Below are 18,858 nucleotides of genomic sequence, written 5' to 3'. Positions count from 1 at the left end.
CTCTTATCCTTCTAAGCCGTGCCCAGACCAACTACTCATCTCCCAATTAGACCCCTATCTCTCAACCATTCTATCACCCTCGTTATTCTACCTTTTTCGACCTTCCATTCCTACTACCCTCTTTAAGACAACCTAGTTTAGCACACCCCCTCTTCATCTCATCCCGCTGTCACTGAGTCACTACAAACTCCTCCCTTACCTCCCTATCCATCCATGCAGCCTCTTCCACTCACCCATCACCCAAAAATCCGAGTATAGGACATCCTGTAGGAATTGCTGAACTTCCTGTAGAAATTCTGAACATCCTGTAGAACCCCTGCAGACTTCCTGTAGAAGCTCATACACTCGGTTGCTTGGCATCCAAACTTTGTGAAACTCTCTGAAAGGATGTTAGGGACCTCTTGGACCCTCTCTGAGCCTTCCTGACCTCTTCCAAGCATTTCTCCCCTTGACCTACCCCTGCACAGTAAAGACCCAGTTAGAAGCACATGCATAATAATTCCAACAACTTGAACAAAAATACAAAAATATGTTCTCTTCAGATAAAAGTAGTCTAGACACATGCATTTCACCTTCATAGAAGTAATGGCATCACTTTCAGTAGTTTGCATTCTCACCGCTGCATCAGTGGGACTAGCTGGTAGAATTAGGGTTTGCTAGGGTTTTCATTTCTTGTTGGCTTTCAGTTCATTTATGCAAAGTAGGTTAATTTCCTTTGAGTTAGCTTTCGTTCATCAGTTAAAAAGCTTCTTCTAAGAGCTCATAGAAGTTGGCTTGAGCCCTTAGCGGACTTGTGCCAGCTGACCAAGTGACAGCTGCGGCAAGAGCTAGTACTTGTGCATACATCACCGTCGCTTCCAAGTTTGTTACGAACTACCGGGTTGATAAAATTAGAGAAGGAAGCTCCACGAGTTGTAGCATTATTGCTACAATACTGGAGCCCACCAGCTGGTAATCAGGCGATGTCTTTCCATGTTCGACTCCAGAACATTTTTCACATGGATCGACTTGTACTTCGAGTGAAGATTGGACGAGTTTTGAAGACCTCGGATTTAGTTTCATCCATCCCGGCGGCGATATATTTAGGAAAATAAAGACATCAAATGTACATCATTGCTGCACAAATGATCATCCGAATCAAAGGATGATGGCTCTATCAGAATCATCAGTCTGCCACACAGACGCTTGTCTGTCCTATGTACATGAAAATGAATTTATAAAGCTGAGCATGGGAATGCCCGCCTCAGCTAGATCATGAAAATATTATGAAGATAATGTATTGTATTGTATCTTATTACAGGTCGCCTTCCAGCTCGAAAAACCTCAGATCCTCATGATAAAGCATTTCACCTGACATCAAAAGATTAATGACCTCGTGCTTTAGGGGGCAATTGTTATAGACATTTTTGGGCACTGCAACCCCAATCATATATATCCATAAACCAAGGGCTTCTGAATCCCTAAAAGTGTTGTTTCATGCCCTAAAGGAACAAGGTCAGCTGATTACATCATCTCCCAGAAGTTCTCCACAGAAAACTGCTCAGAACTGGTCAAAACTGGACCATACAGGTTGCTCAATGCTAAGGGTGCGATGCATCTCACTTGCCCAGTGTAAAAGGTGCGATGCATATTGGAAAGCCCTTCTGTAGGGTGTGATGGGCGAGAATGGACAAATGGCAGAGACAGTTTGCAAGGTGGATGATCATGGAATCTTCTAGAAACTTCTCCTGTGACACTTTCCTCTCTGGATTCGCTCAGGGATGAGTAAGAGATCATCAATCTCCAAGTGGAATCAAGAACTATCAGAGAGAAGACACTAATCAAAATCCCAGAAGCTGACTCACCTCCCTGCAATCATCTATATATGGATCCCTCATCCCAGAGATCCATAGGCTGGAATTTTGTATCTTGTAAGGAAGTGCTGTTGGTTTCCTGGTGGAATATCATAGTGTTGGGTGATCTAAGCTTTTCATGAGGTGAAGAAGGGCTTTCATGCTGGGAGGATGACGCTGAGTCAGATCAATGGGTTGTAATCCTCTCTTCTAATCTTTATATCAATAAAGCTATTCGAGTTTTCCTCCACATTCTTCTATGTTTGATAGTATATTCATTTGTGTGGTCAGTATATATTTGGTCCTATATTGCTTATGATTGTAGATCTCTGCACTTTGAAGGTATTATGCTGCTTTGACTTTACAGGTACTCTTTGAAGTGGAGTGGTCAAGGGGGAAGCAGCAAAGACCTGTCGGTGAGGAGAAGGAACAAGCAAAGAACCGAGCGAAAGACTGAGGTTGGTATTCTTTGATCCTCTCCTATCTACTTCTCATAAAGGAAAACGAAAGTAACTTTAATATATTTGTTTCTATGATAGCTACCCGTCTTAGTGGGACTAGCAGCTCTGCATAGACCCTAGATTTCCCGATAACAATGATGTATTTGGCTTCACCACTATACTCCTTGCGAAAAACTAAGTAAATTGGTTATAAATTTGACCTGGTTCTGAAACCGTCAAAATTTGGCCCTTAGGGAATCTTTTAGATTCCTCATGATTCCAAAAAGATTCCTCTCTACAAGTTGACTTAAGATCCACTGCTCAAATCAGAAAACTGATCATGCCATCAGACTCCTGGTGAAATTCTGGTTCGTTTCAGTATAAAGTTGGCATGATTCCATCACTATGAAAATTTGGCTCCAAGGGAATCTAAATATTCCTCAAGATTTTGTTACAAGTATATTTTGTAGAATATTACAAGGAATATTTCCTTGGAATATTCTCTCCTGGATAACCATGCACGCATGATTCCGACCCTGGGTTCTGCCTTCCTCCTTTCTCCTTTCGACCTCCTTGTCCTTTTTGGTCGAATGACAAATGAGGTTTATATGTAAATCTGCTGGTAAATTAAACAAAGCCTATGACGGGCGTGTTCATTGGCCCATGGTTGGTAGTTTGTTTGGCGAGCGGAGGTCCCAAGGTCGAATCCCTACTACTTCATATGGCATATGGTTGGTGGTATATTTTTTTGTTAAGTTTCGGTGCAAAATTTTGAGGCACGTTGTTTTATTTGGGCGTATTGTTTGTTGGTGGGCTACTGTTGTGTGTGGAGCATGATTGTTCAGAGGTCTTTGTTTCAGCCGAATGTATACCCTAGGAATTTTGTACACCCCTCTACGCGAGGGGGGGGGGGACTTGTCCCCCCCGTGGGGGTCCGGGGGGGCCGATCCCCCCCGACTGGGGGGTCCGGGGGCCAGCGGTCCCCCGACGGGGGCTCGGGGGCAGCACCCCCGAAGCTAAAAACATATGTAAAATTGCCTTGTAAAAGTATAGTAATTTCTAGTCAATTTGGGCCGTTCATTAGGCGGATGATCTGACGGTAGAACTTATGTTTAGTTTATGGTTTTTTGCCCTAGAAGGCAACCCCTCTCTTTGTATGAGGGCATTGTATTTGAGGCTGTGTAATAGATGTGTATTCTGTGAGCGAGAAACAGAGAGGTGAGACTGTGAGAGAAAACAGAGGATATTACAACGGATCTGCTGTAGGTTGTGTCTCTTCATTTTGCTGGATAATAGAAAGGAAGGACTAGCTGTTCGGGGTGGACGTAGCCCAAACTGGGTGAACCACGTATATCTGTGTCTCTCTTGTTTTATGCGTTTTCTGTGTTTATATTTCTGCAATATTTTATGTGTTCCATTGCTTTGCAATATATAATTTTCTAACAGCTACCACCAACCGGCTCGGGTCTGACTCCCGCCGGCCCCGGTTTTATATAACCGTGGGTAACCATTGCTTGGGCAGGGTCTGGATCACCCGTGTCCTCGACCCATAATATATATATATATATTAAATAGTTGGGTTCGGTCGGCGGGGTTTGACTGCCCGACCGGTCGACCCTTTTTTAAATATTTTTTTTGTCCCTTATAATAAATAGGTAAAAATTTATTGGCGTATTTTTTTGGGTTACCATAAAATTTAAGTAGGCAATAATTTCACTTGTTCCGGCTGTCAGAAATCGCTGCTGCGAAGTGAAAAATTGTTTCCTCATTAGTGGATGCCAAATTTAGTGAAAAATTGTTTCCTTGATTGTTTATGCTCATATGCTGAACATTCTCGGATCTAGAAGAAGAAGAATTTGTTACCAGAGGGGAGATTAAGCTACCACCCTCTATCCATTAGGTTTCTACTTGTAATCTCTGCTAGCAGAATGCTACTCGGAATATCATCATTGATCATAAGCAGAGAGCATATCATCAGGGAGCACATTTCAACCCGGAACCACATCGGGGAGCACATCTCGACCCGCATTAAGGGAATTTTGAGGTCTAAATGGGCCTCCTGAGAAAAATGTACAACCAAAATAAAATTTATAAGAACCAATAGGATTCAATATCATGATGTCAACCACGGGGGATACTTCACCATTTTTGGAGTAAAAAAGTAAAAATATTAAAAACTAATAAACTAATAAACTACTTTTTCAACTCGTATTTTAAACTGATCTTCCTAAGGTTTTATTCAAATTTCAAGAGGGAGAACTCATTGGATGAAAAATTTAATTCCTCATACAAGAAGTACCCATGTTGCATACTTTCCATGGACCCTGCTACACAAAAAATGAGAAATACATGAAAAAACATGATTACAACCATGTTTTTCATGTATTTTTCATTTTTCATGTAGCAGGGTACATAAAAATTATGAAACATGGGTACTCTTTGGATTAGGAATCAAATTTTGCATCCAACGAGTGTTTTCGCTTGAAATTTGAGTAAACCCATAAGAAGATAAGTTGAAAATACAAGTTGAAAAAATAGTTTTTCTTTTTTCCCTCTAGAATTTGATGATGTAATCAAATATTATTTTATTATTTCCACTATTATTTTATAATTTCCTTAGGAGGCCCATTTTATACCTCATAATTCCCCTAATGAAATCTCATGGGGGAGATATACATCTACAACCCCATATCTAGCAATAGGATATCCAAACACACATGGGAGCATATCTCGACCCTCAAATCTCATTGGGGAGCTTACCTTCAACCCAAAATCTCGAAAGGGGAGTAACTCTCAACCCAATCATATTGCCTACTGATCTTCCCAACAATTACTCTCAGTAGTCATGTGGTAGCACACCTGCATCATAATCTCCTTGGGTTGTACAACCCAAGTACACTCTCAACTCATTGGCTAGACGAGGAGCGGTATTCCCAACAAGCCCTGCTTGTGGGTATGATGCCAACTGAGTTATACTCTACAAAGACTAGACATGGGATTAGAACCCTCAATCCTATGGGTAACAGATAGGGGTCATGCCTTATTTTCCAGAGTTCCCTCAACCCAAGAGCCCTTCTCCCTCAATTTCTCACCCTGGGAGCTCAAACAAGGGGGAAGAGTTGGATTAGTGTCCTTGATTAGTGGTGCTCTCATCATAATCATTTCTAGTATCAATTTGTCTCAATAGAAACTGTTTCCTATTCATAGAAAACATCAAATTAAATATAATGTCAGAACATAAATAATCATATAAATCACAAAAGGATACCATAATCATCCTCCCTCTTAAGGAGGTTCCAACCACACGCCTGAGCTTGTTTCAAACAGCTGCACTGTCTCAATATATGAGAGTATCTTATCCCCAACTATAAATATGGTAATTGGATCTCAATGTATCCATGTCATATCTAGATCATGCTCAGATAACTCTCTAAGGAGCTTCTTCATCCTGCCTCACAGCTAGCCATGCTAACAACATCGTACTCATCCTCAATAATACTATGGACCTCTCATCCAAGATATCATGGCGGATCTCATACTAAAGCAACATTCAAATGTGCTTAACAATAATCTCTATCAACAACAATTCATCCATGTAGTCACATATCATAGGAGTAATATCTCATTCTCAATAATATAACACCTCATGTAAATATTTCAAAGCATGCTCAGTGGAAAATCAATGTGAATGAAGAAACTCAATCATGAATTCATTCAGGTTCTACGCACATCATATATATATATATAGATGGATGTTAAAAATAGAACATCAATGTTTCAAACAACTGTTGGGTGCCATGTCAAGTACAACAACATCTTGAACTACAAATCGGATTATCCAAGAATTTACATTTTCATTATTCAAAAACATTTTCTAATAGCTTTGCAATATGGAATTTCTTTCCCAAATTACAGAAATAGATTCATCATGCCATGAAATTCCGGGCTTTAGAAGCAATCTCCCTATGATTTAGATCATCAGAGTCTCATCACCTGTCACAGGTAGATCATTAGGATATAAAATCAAAACCATAATCAACATCAAAGCCATACCTTGGAACTCATCATCTTCAGCATATAACTGTCAAATATAGACATATCTAGATTGCAATGCTCTAAGAATAATGCCTTGCTAGGCCAACACAATTAGCCTTACATAACTCAATGTTGTACCATCACATCAACAGAGTCAACTTATTAAAGCTTAGAAGTTAGATCACAACCATTATTAAAGTCATCACTATCACAATATTAATACTTTCAACTAGGAGACAGTTGGAGCTCATATAAAATCATGACTTCATCATGCTAACAAGTTTTCATCAACCATGCATTATCAATCCAAACTTGATAAAGTAATTCTCATAATCATAATACAAGTCATTTCTATCACTAGGTGCAAATGCATACACCAAGGATGAGTCATGCAGGTTCCATTTTCATGCTGAATCACAACGATCATTACCTCAACTATTGTGCTAGGAACAAGGAGGCCAATAAAAATCATTTTTCCAAATATTCACATAAGTCATTACGCCCAAGTAGCATCAAATCATTAGACTTCAGGTCAAATCCAAATTTTCTATTGTAGAGAGATCTATAGTCAAAAGCATATCTCAATCATCAATTCAAAGTTATTGTCAATCATCATGACAAAGCACTGTTCATATATACCAGTAAGCCAAATCATGGCAACCTCTTGTAGCACAAACATAGTGACATATATATATATGTCCTGGTTACCTATAAACACAAGTTCAATCTGCATGTTCATGTTATGGAAAACATTTAATCTTTTCCTGCTTGCAGATATAGCCATCTACAACACATCCGTGGAGCAATTTAACCCAACAACCTTAGGAATCAGATTACAGAGGTAGAATATGTTAGAAACTTGATTCAGAATTCAGACAACTTCTGAAAGCTTCAGATGATGGTCAACTATGGTCAAACCTCTGAACGCTCCCTTCAGGTTAGCATGGGAGCATCTTTAGATGTCTAGACACTGACTAGGCCTTAGCATGGGTGCGTCCAGGGATGAGATATCCTACTTTTGTGACTGCATTTGAAGTAGAGACCCTAATTTATGTATGGGCTTCAAATCTGAGACTCTTTTGCAGATCAATACTGTTGTTGGCTTAGTGGGTCCTGACCCAGGTTCAGAGTTAAGTTAGGCAAACAAATCCCTACACTACTGGCCCTTTCGGCATCAATCCGCAAAGTGCGGACTGAAGTCTCACCCGAAGCAGTATGGGGGAATGTTGGAACAAAGTTTCCGCACCCAGAGATGGTTATGATGTTGTTTTGTGCCCTAACTCTGCCTTTGCGCAGATCGATAAGCCCTTAAGGCTTATCGATATGAATTTCTCTTACCAGCCTCTAAACCTTCGCGAAGGTTTACGACTATATTTTGCGGGCCCTAAACAAGCGAACCAATCACTTACGTGCCTCTGGAATCACTCCTAAGTCTATTATTACCCAAATCGGCTCAAGTGTCTGATATCTTTGGCATGCATTAAGATATTCTTCTCGTAAATAGATATTATTACTTGCGTTCATATAACAATGTAAACCATGAAGAATCACGCATCAACACAACATTAAATTATAAACCCATTATTCATCATAACATAAACGCATTCATTCATAACATAAGTAAATGGATAAAACACAAATATTTCTAGAACAGTCTCTTTATTGATACTTCAGATTTTCTTACAGACTCAAAACTACATTGTGCACTTAGCTGCAGGGGTCCGTGCACTTAGTTGCGGACTCCACTTTAGGCCTCTGCGCACACAGCTGTAGAGCCTCTCTTCTACTCTAAGACTCTTCATTTGTCACCTCTACTGAACCATTACATTCATTCTTCATTATCAAATACTTGCCTTAGACTCTTTAAGACTCTCCTTTTTATACAATCCCATTGTCCATGGACCATGGGTAGGTATATACAAGCTGACACAACTTACATAAAAGAAGGGAAAATCCCTTTATGACACTTTACATCTACACACTCTACGACCACAACTTGCAGAGACTTTACATTTTGTATACAAAAACTTGGGCTTTCAGCCCCAAAACTTGTGATTTTTCCCGAAAATTGACCTTAGGGGACCCTGTTCCAACAGGGCCCCAACAGAAATATCGTGACTCACCCCTGAGTCACTCTGTTGGCGCAGAGATCTTACTACGAAGACCTCACAACTCCACTTGCGCTACTACAACTTCTTCAGTGCACTGCGTAGCTGCCTCCTTGACCTGCTCCACTAGCTGCTCGGTTGCTGGTCCAGCGCTATCTTCTTGGATATTTTGCTGTGATCTCTGGAGGCTGACCAACTTCTCCCTAATGGTGGCGGAGATCACATCGGCCTCATCCAACCAAGGCCCCAATTTGGCCTTGAGGACTACCTCTTTTCGCTGTGCTACTTCCACCTTCTCTTAAAGTTGCTTTGCCTCCTGCAGCTTTGCCAATCTTTGCGTGACAACGATGGTGCATGCTGTCGCCTTTGCTTCGTCATACTGCTGTTACAGTTCCTGGGCATATGTGTTCAACCTCTATAGGTTGGGATCTTCCTGCAGACTCGTGATTAGCTCCATATATTGCTCGAAGAGCACAGTGCATTCCGCCACCGCGACATCTACTGCAACTACTCCATCCCTCACAGCAACTTTGTGCTGTTCTTTGACCTCTGGTGGAGTTGAAGGCTGTGTCTTCAACTCAAGCTCTATAATTTTCAGGTTCAGCTCAAACTGGACCTTGTTCAACTCGATATTTGCGTCGCGCACACCTGCAACCAACTTTCGAATCTTGGTTTCCACCGGTGCTTCTTTTGGGATATGCAGTTCTGAAACGGTTCTGCATGCTTCGACTACTACTGTGGCGGTGTGCTCATTCTTATCCTGAACCTTCTTCAAGGCTTCTAGCGTGGCTGTCTTCTCAATGAATATCTGTTTGTTGTTGATTTTCTTCTCACTAATCATGCATAGCGCGCGCTACTCTCGGGCCTTAAGCTCTTCAATGACACTTGCTTGTAGGTTGTGAAGCAATTCACTGGGGAGCACGACCAAGTTGAGGCCAACATTCCTCAGCGTGCTGACACTAGCCTTGTCAGCTTCCGCCTCTGGCTTAGAGCTCCATCGGGCAGCGCAACTACCCAGAGATCCAAAGAGTGAACCAACTCCACTGCTTCAATTGTCCCTGACGCTAAACTGGTTGAGGCCGTGCTGCCATGCCCTGCACCTGTTTGCAGTTTATTGGCTTGGATATGCAGCTCGCGCATACCCATCTGAATGGCACTTAATGCCTGCTTCTGCTGCTGCTCAAACTGCTCCATCAATTTCGCTGTCATGTCCCTTACCTTGTCCTCAATGTCATCCAAGTCGCCCTATGTCAAGGTGATCGGGTCTAGCGATGACTTAGTGGCCTTGGTCTTCTTCCGCGGTCCTTATTTTTCTAGTTCCCTTTTCTATTTTACCACGAAGGGAGTGCTTTCCAGATCTCCACCACCCTATTCTGATTGGTCCTCTTCCTCATGTTCCTTCGCGACGTGCTCTGCTTCTCCTTGGGCCTTGTCCTCAATCTCCTTCTTCCGCTTTTCAGCCAACTGCTGAACCTACAACTGGGCCGCTTCCTTTTTCTGCTTTTCCGCGGACATACTAGACCCGACGGACAAATCAGATGCTGTGCGTCAGTCTGCTGGCCATCGATCAAGGACCACTGTAATGACATCATCCGTTGTGAGGTATGGTAAATCATACCACTTCTGTTCTGGGTCCTTTCGCGCCTAGATGGAGATACAGTGGAAGTCCGCTTTGAACTCCGTGTACCCAGACAACTGCTCAAAGACGGTTGGTGACAAATGTGGTCTTCGGTTGATGGTCATATTAATGCCCATCTCCATGAATACCCAAAACACTTTGCTCTCCCGACCCTGCTCAGCATCCTTTGTGGCCCATAACGAAGCAAACTTCGCTGCTTCTGGAAAATCTGGCACGATTGAAGGAAATTGGCTGTCCTCCGGCAACTCCCATGCGACCAACACAATTGAAAGTAAGAGCCATGAGTAGTTAAACGTCTTACTATGGTCTTGTGCCTCCCTTCAGTTCGTGAGGAACTCACTGCACAGGTAGCACACCTAGTTGAATTGAACGCCCTCCACGCACTGGGCTGCTAGTGAAACAACTGGTGCCGACACCTCATCTGCGCGACACTTTCTCATTATTTTTCCAGCCAAGATCTGGGTGGCCACCTTCACTGCGGGGTCGATTATGCTTGAAATTGAATACCCATGCGGCTTCTTGACAAGCTTAAACTTGTCCTTCATCTACTTGGTGAGGTCGCGCTCACCTGTCTTTCTGCCAAATGCCTTGGCTAGATTCAGCCCTGAATGTGGTAGTATAGTGATCCTATGGATCAACATGTCAGTTATAGGGATCGACTCCTCTAACCACAGGCACCCGTCGTGCACCAGGCACAACAACTATTTGATAACAATCAAATTTATGGGAGCACGATGGTAATGCGACATCCATAGTAGAGTCAAAAATCTTGCCCTTTCCACCGCATGAATCCACTTCACCAACTCCAACGCGGTGACACCAGGCTCCTTGTAGAATACTTGCTGCATGAAATTATTGGTAGCCAGGTGGGGAACCGCTCAGTGTCCCCCAAGTCCCAATCTTCAAGCTTCAGATGTGGGACGCATGCCAAGCGTAAACCTTCAAACGTGATATTCTCTGGAAGCAGGGGTGTATGAAGGATAAACTTTCCCTCATATGGGTCCTTTGAGATCTTCACCTTACCCTGGCACGGAGGGATGTACTCTGGCAGCTTCGAAATAGGGTCTACCCCCTCAATATCAATGTCCTCTACACCCTCATTGCCCTCTAGGTCGACCACTTTTCCCTTTTCCTGCGCGATTGGATTTCCTTTTCTCTAATGTTTCCTTGGTGACTTGCACACCGGCAACATCTTCTTCTGTTTATCCTTCTTCGGCTTGGGAACCTCTCCTATCGGCATAGGCCTTGGCCTAAGTGACCCGACGATTTTGGCACTACTGCGGGCACCTCCATACTTATGACCTCAGGGGCAGCTCCCTTAGAGGCAATAGACCCTCCAACACTTGCAGTTTCCACGAGTTCAGGCATGAAGCTATTAATAAGCTGCTAGGTTTCCTCAGGTAACATGTCAAACACAGAACTAGCGACCAAGTCCTCAAAGAACGGATGGTTCATGCATAGTAGACAACGTGACACATATAATCTCAGAATGAAAACTGTCGCTCGTTGGGTGGTCATTTTTAATTTATAGGTAATTTCGAATTCAAATTCGACTGTTCCCCTCAAAATCTGCTCATAAATGTTAGATTGGCTGTAGATTTTCAAAGATCTCGCTCTGAAATTCAACCTTAAATGTCACCCCCCCACTCCTCTTAGCCATTTTCTCACTATCAAATCATAAAGAGTGATTGTAATGGTCACTTTTTGGCTATTCTGCGCGGTCTCTTGTCCTATAATGTAGCTCCCTTCGTGTGTCTGCTGACACTGTGACACCCGTCTATTCTGCGCAGGCCCCTCATTGCGCAGCTCTACAACCCATGCAATGTAGTTTATAGTCCCTTGACTTGTTGCAGCTTCCTGGAGCGCTAAGACTGTGATATCGTCATATAGTCATCTAATCAGATCCCCTATGTATGGCTTCAATCGACTGCCATTTACCTTTCCGGGAAATGGATCTCCATTCAATTTCACCAGCTGAACTGCTCCACCATCGGTAATCTCCTTGTTCACATATGGACCCAGCCAATGCATCTGAAATTTTCCTGGAAATTTATCAAACTTGCTATCATATAATAAAACTAAATCGTTTACCTTGAAGGTGTGCAGTTTGATGTGCCGATTGTGCCACACCTTTTCGCGCTCCTTCTGAACTTGTTGATGGAATCTAGCCAAGAATTTATCTTCCTCCATCTCTGTTAGCTGCGTGAGCCTTTCTTCTAAGGCTCCACAGTCTGCTATTCCTGTGAACACCGCTCTCCATATACTAGGCACAATTTACTCCATCGGCATCACAACTTCTACCCCATAGACCAGTCAAAAAAGGGTCTGTCCAGTCAGCTTCTTACAAGTAGTTCTATAAGACCATAACACCGTTGGTACACGCACGTCCCAATCATTCCTATGTGCATTTTAAACCTTTGTCACTGCATTCTCCAATATATTATTAAATGCTTCCACCGTACCATTAGCATGAGGGTGATATGGCGTGCTCTTCTGATGATAAACTTGGAATTCCTTCGTCACCGCGCTGATCATTTCATTAAGGAAATGTGTACTGCGATCGCTCATAAAAATCTTCAGGCAACCAAACCTAGTCAGCACATATTCAAACAAGAACTTTTCTACTGTTGCCCCTGTACAATCCTTTACAAGTTGCACCTCCGCCCATCTGGTCAAATACTCAGTCACGGTGATGATATACCGTGCACCCGTCTTCTTTCCTGGAGGCTGAATCGGTCCTACAAAATCAATTGCCCATTTTTCAAATGGTTGCAATGACACTTGCGGATTCAGAGGTAGCTCATCCCTCCTCGATGGCCTGCCCGTCCTCTGACATGCATCACATGCCCTACAATAAGCTTTGGAATCCTTATGCAGTGTCGGCCACCACAACCCAACGCATAAAATATTTTGCGTTGTTGCTTTTCCTGCATAATGTCCTCCCGCAGCCCCTCCATGAGCTTCGGCTAGGATGCTGCTTCGTTCAAACTTAGGCACATAACGTCACAATATCTCATTCGCTCCCATCTTATACAAGTGACCTGCAATAAGAGAAAAATCTGCTGCGTGCACCACCAATTCCTTCTTTTGTTGGTTGGTGTACCCTTTTGGAGCCGTTCCTGTAGTTAGAAAGTGTATGATGTCTGCAAAATGATTGTCTGCTACGTGCATCGCAAAGAGTTGTGTGTTAGGCAGCCCCTCCTCTAAATTGGTAGGCTGCTCCCTTGTTTCAATGCGCAACAGATGATCCGGTCCTGCATTCAATTGCCCTAGCTTCACAATGACTTAGAAATTGTATTCCTGAAACAACATCATCCATCTCCATATTCCCCCCCGCCCACAACACAGGCTTGTTGACCAGGTACTTTAATGCAAAATGGTCTGTATACATCTTAAAGTGTCCACCTAGCAAGTAGTGTCTGAACTTCTGGAGCACGTACACCATAGCCAAACCTTCGCACTCTGTCGTCGAATAATTCTTCTCAGCCTTAGATAACTTCCTGCTTGCAAACGCGATAGGGTGATCCAACTCTCCCTCACTGGCCTGTGTCAGTACTACTCCCAACGCAATACATGACGCATCCACATGCACATGAAATTTCTTCTTCTAATCCGGGAAGACTAGGATCGGCGCGGTGACCGTATTTTTTTTAACACATCCAAGCTCCACTGACATTCTTCATTCCAACAGAATGTAGCATCCTTCTTCAATAGTTTTTCTATCGGTGCGGTAATCTGGGCATAACTCTTGATGAAATTTCGGTAATAACCAGTATGCCCCAACATTGTGCGCAACTGTTTAACACTTCTTGGTGCCTCCAAATTGATTATAAATACGATCTTAGCTTGATCCACCATTAATCCTTGTCTGCATACTACATGGCCCAACAAGATTCTGAAGGGAACACAAGACAAACATTTCTTCAAATTTAGCGTGATCTGATAGCTCTGACATGTATCCATCATCAAGCGTAGACTAGCTACATGGCGTTTTACTAGCCTAAACACCATCCAAACGTCAAAATATACCTCCAAGAACTTGTGAATGAAGTCCCTGAACACCGCGATGATATGCGTGAAAAGATCGCCGATGCGTTCTTCAGTCGAAAAGGCATTACAGTACACTGAAATCATCCCGATTCAGTCTCGAAGGTCATCTTACTCCTATCTTCTAGCGTGATCTTAATCTGATGGTACCCCAAGAACCCATCAATGAATGAATATGCTTCTTGTCCTCCTACATTATCCAACACTTCGTTGGTGAATGGAGTTGGAAAAGGATCATGTACACAAGAATCATTCAGCTTCCTGAGATCTACACAGATCCTTATTTTATCCTTATGCTTCTTTTCCTGAACTACCATAGGATTGACCCAATCGGATTCCTCCACAGGTTCAATGATCCCTGCTGCCAACATTTTGTCCAATTCTAAGTGGACCCTTTTTTTGTACTTAGGATTGAGGTGATATGGCCTCTGTTTCATAGGCTTTGCGTCTGGTTTCAATGTTATCCTCATCAATCCTAAATCGCCTATTATCCCTTTCAAGTTTGAAAACTTTGTAGGGAACAAATCCTGGAATTCGTGGAGCAATTCAATGACCTTATCCACTGTAGCATCATCCCAGTAGTCCCCTATCTTCGCAAAATTCAGCTTCGCCTCTATCCCAATGTTCACTTGTCAAGTTTTCAGCAGCGCGGTGATATCTGGATTCTATATCTGCGGCCCCTCAACTTTGCGGTGACCTTCGGTCTCTGGCATATTAACATTCCTCGAATCATCTTCTTCTTCTTCAACAGTCACATTGTAGCACTTCAGCGCATGGCGCAGCTGGGTGGTCCAATCTGGTTGAATCAAATCCAAGGGATCCTTTAGGATTCTGAAGATCGTTGCTTTGACCTCCTGCAACTCTTCATCAATGCACTCGAATCCATCTTCAAAGCTGAATGTCATCAAGAATCCCTATCTCAAAATATCCCATTTGTCCATGCCATGGCGGAGCTCTGTCTCCAAGTACCAATTCATTGGTATCATGTCTAAAGTTTGATAAAACAAATGCACCCACTCCGGTTACGGTTCTGCTTCATAAGAATCAGTCCATTTTGTCAATGGTTGCGTGGATCACTCCTTCCATCATATTTCTCTGTCAATCGCACCTTTGGGCGACCAAACTGCACCCTCATCAGTATTCTGTAGTCACACCATCCATCGAAATTGTCTTTATGCGTACCCCACCACAGCACCAAATCCAAGGCTTGGAAACGATGCTTCTCTGGCACTTCCCTTTCAAATGCATCCAAAAATTTATCAACATCAGTGAAACCATCATAAGGCATAATTCTTACCTCCGATGATACACAGTGCAACAATTTGGTCATCATGTTACAACGTAGTGTAGACACTTCGTGTAATAAATTCTGCCAGTGTTCCAATTCCTCATCCGAATCTAATGTGTAGGAGCTTTCATGGTCCCATGTAATACGTCCATCTACTGTCAGATTCACCAAAGCTTGATCTCGCACCATTATCTTATAAATCTGGTCCAAATCATCATCACTTTCGTAATTGTCAACTGGTTCAGTATAGCGTGGTCCTTCTGCAGGGTCCAAAGTTACTACTACACGTAGCGATTTTCTTTCAAATGACACTGTCTGCTTCTTCAAATTGATCACCCCATTCATTTCGATAGCCCAGTCGATCCCAAAAAAAGCGGGGTAGGGATTGCTGTCATCAACAATATCTATTACTTCGAAATCTGCCAATGCGCTCACACCATCAATATTGACTGTCACTCCCTGCAATCTTCCCATGGGGGTAATCTTTTGCTAATTCACCATCCTCAATTGAATAGGAGACCACTGCAGCACAGGTCTCCCCATTCTCTCCCATGTTTGTTTTGGCAAAACATTCGCATCTGACCCAAGATCCAGAATAACTTGGTCCATTTCATACTCTCCTATTTGCGTGGTGAGCCTCATCTCATGCCTTGTTCTTGCCTTATGCTTACCAGTTTTTCTGACAATGCGCGGTCCCTCAGGAGTGTTACCAGTACATTTATTGATCAACTCCTGTATTCCCTTTATGGCCTTGCTATCGCGTAGTAGCTTCATACAGGTCTCTAAAACGGTAGTAAGCATGGATGGGCCCATTTCTTCAGACTTCTTATCCTGACTTCCTGAGGTAGAAGTCAAGCGAAGATTTTCTTTACTTTAATGAAGGTTTCCTTCACGCGCTCCAAATCAAAGCTAGCCTCTTTTTCTGGAGCTTTGCGGACCCATTCACCTTCTTTAAGCCACTTTCCCTTATCTTCACCAGTCGTCATTCCACTTTGCAGCACAATATTCACATTAGGATCCTCTTTGTGGGGTTCAGCCCTCATCATCTGCTGGTTCTGTGTAGGCTGCATCCCCTTTTCGTGCATCTTAGCTATTAATACAGGGCAGTCTTCTGTCGCGTGGTTAAACTGAGTATAGTATCGGCATGATAGGCGCATCGGGTCCGAGCATTCTCGTTCATAGTGTCTTGGACCTCCACAATTGTAGCAAATGACTTGCCCCTGACCTCTCGAAGGTCCTACGCCACCTCAGCCTCGTCTGCGCCCCTGATATCCTCCTCGCGGTCCCCCAGTGCCTTGATCTGGAGGCCAAGTTTCTGTCTGCATTCGATACGTGGGATTTCTCTCCATCATTAACTTGTAACTACAACAATTGTGCTCCTTGTGACCTACTGATTTGCAGAAGTTGCAGAAGAGCTGTTGCAGTGTATGTACAAATTTTTGCAGCAAGTCATAGTTATCTGTTGCATGTTTCCAGCTACCTGATAGATAGCACACCACAACGGGGGCCCTGTACTTGGCCCTGCTTGAGCTTCCGGCCTTAGAGAAATTGGCCCTCCTCCTACAAAATAATTCACGATGACAGGGCAATGATATTTATCTGGCCCCTGACTCTTACATTTAAAACACCAAACTTCTTCGCACACTCTAGCCGAGCCGCTCTATCCTTCTTCAGACTTTCGAATTCTAAGCAAAGGTTCTGCAACTCCACATGAGTCTGCTGAACTCCCAAAGCAACATCTTGAATTGGTGTCTCTTACAATCTCATCGTAATCTCCAGGGCCTCCACCTAGGTCCCAATCTTTTGGTGTGATAAAGCAACCCTCAGATGAGGCAAGAGCGAAGCCACAAACCATTCGCGGTGCTGCCCATCCGTAAGATTAATGTTAGCTTCGTAGATCTTGCAATTCAATCTCTGGTCCAACTCCCAGGGTGTCTTTCCAGGCTTCATCATGATTTCCTTGAATCCAAAAATTGATTGCGCTTCATATTTGGGCCTACTAAATTCCTTATTCAACGCAGTCTAAATGTCTACCAACGCAGCCGTCGGGTTATCAGTGCAGTACTTGGTGTACCATGTTAGCGCACATTCCTGCAAAGCAGTAACCAATGTTGCTTTCTTCATCTGATCATTTATAATGCCTTGGGCTTCCCACACAGCCTTCGGAAGGAAACAAAATTGGTTCGGGTCCTCATTCCCCAAGCCCTTGAAAATAGGCAATTTTATTGAATTCGCCATATTGAACGGTGGTGGAGGTGGTGGCGGTGTGGGCAAAGGTGTATGCGGTGGAGGTGAAGATGGAGGTGGTGTGGGTGGATGTGGTATTCATGGGAACCCTCGCCTTATTAACTGGACAATGCTCTACAGAGAAGCCTGTGCTACTTCTTCGTCGTCACTCAGAGGAGGCTCAATCAACAAGCTATATTCAAGTCCTGTTCCTTTTCTATCCTTGAATAACTTTCCATTTCGTGTAGCTCCAAACATCAAGGTAATTGCATAACTCACTTTTCACACAAGATCATTTTAATCCAAGTATTTAAAGACCTTAAATACTTACCTCGCGGTCCGTTGAAGAAGCGTCGCTCTGCTTCGCTGTAGCTGACCGAGGTATCAACCACGAACTTTGACACAAACCCTCCGAGGATACGATCAAGCTAGTGATCGACAACGGGTGCGATATTATCTTCAAAGGCTTCCAATCTCCACACTAACTCTAGGGTCCACACTATTAGACTGTTAAGCCCCCACCTTCCTTGGCCATATGCCAATTTAGCGATCCACTCATATAATTCGACCAGGAAGGAACAAAAGAAAATTTTGTGTATCTCCGTGTACAAATACTTGTCCAACCACTCTTTGTTGGCATTATGATGCATGTGTTGTACTTGATGGCAACAACTCATAGAAGATCAACTCACTTATATATATCTAGATGAATCTACGGAAGAGATATCAGATGACAATTCTCAGTATGACAAGTCCAAAGGGGGAGATTGTTGGCATTATGAGACAAGTGTTGTCCTTGATGGCAAATCACACAAATGATAAATTATAGTGCAGCAAATTTATTTGATAAATTATAGTGCAACAAAGTTTCCTTCATGTAGAGAAAATTTCACGCACTTTTATGCAGAGAAAAGTTTATTCCATGTAGAGAAAAGTTCAAGCACTTTTATGAAGAGAAAAGTTTATTCCATGTAGAGAAAAGTTCACGCACTTTTATGCAGAGAAAATTTTATTCCATGTAGAGAAAAGTTCACGCACTTTTATGCAGAGAAAAGTTTATTTCATGTAGAGAAAAGTTCACGCACTTTTATGCAGAGAAGAGTTTATTTCATGTAGAGAAATGTTCACGCACTTTTATGCAGAGAAAAGTTTATTTCATGTAGAGAAAAGTTTACGCACTTTCATGCAGAGAAAAGTTCCCTTCATGCAAGAGAAAAGTTCACGCACTTTCATGGTTGGTTCA

The 18,858-nt window shown here is 42.9% G+C and overlaps 1 protein-coding gene across 1 annotated transcript in view; it reads right to left on the bottom strand.

The window, feature by feature from the left end:
* Positions 1-9,360: 9,360 nt before the first annotated feature.
* LOC149223337 (uncharacterized) overlaps positions 9,361-18,858 on the bottom strand; it is a 112,571-nt gene continuing 103,073 nt past the window's right edge. Inside the window, exon 2 of the mRNA XM_089387873.1 lies at positions 9,361-9,600. Coding sequence (XP_089243999.1) covers positions 9,361-9,600 — 240 coding nt within the window. The remainder of the gene's footprint in view (positions 9,601-18,858) is intronic.

This window comes from Pinus tabuliformis, chromosome Q, assembly GCF_031772625.1.
Source record: "Pinus tabuliformis cultivar Carrire ecotype Pingquan chromosome Q, CPIR1, whole genome shotgun sequence".
Lineage (NCBI taxonomy): Eukaryota > Viridiplantae > Streptophyta > Pinopsida > Pinales > Pinaceae > Pinus > Pinus tabuliformis.
The sequence above is the reverse complement of the archived record's forward strand: the minus strand, read 5'-3'. Positions and strand labels throughout refer to the sequence as shown.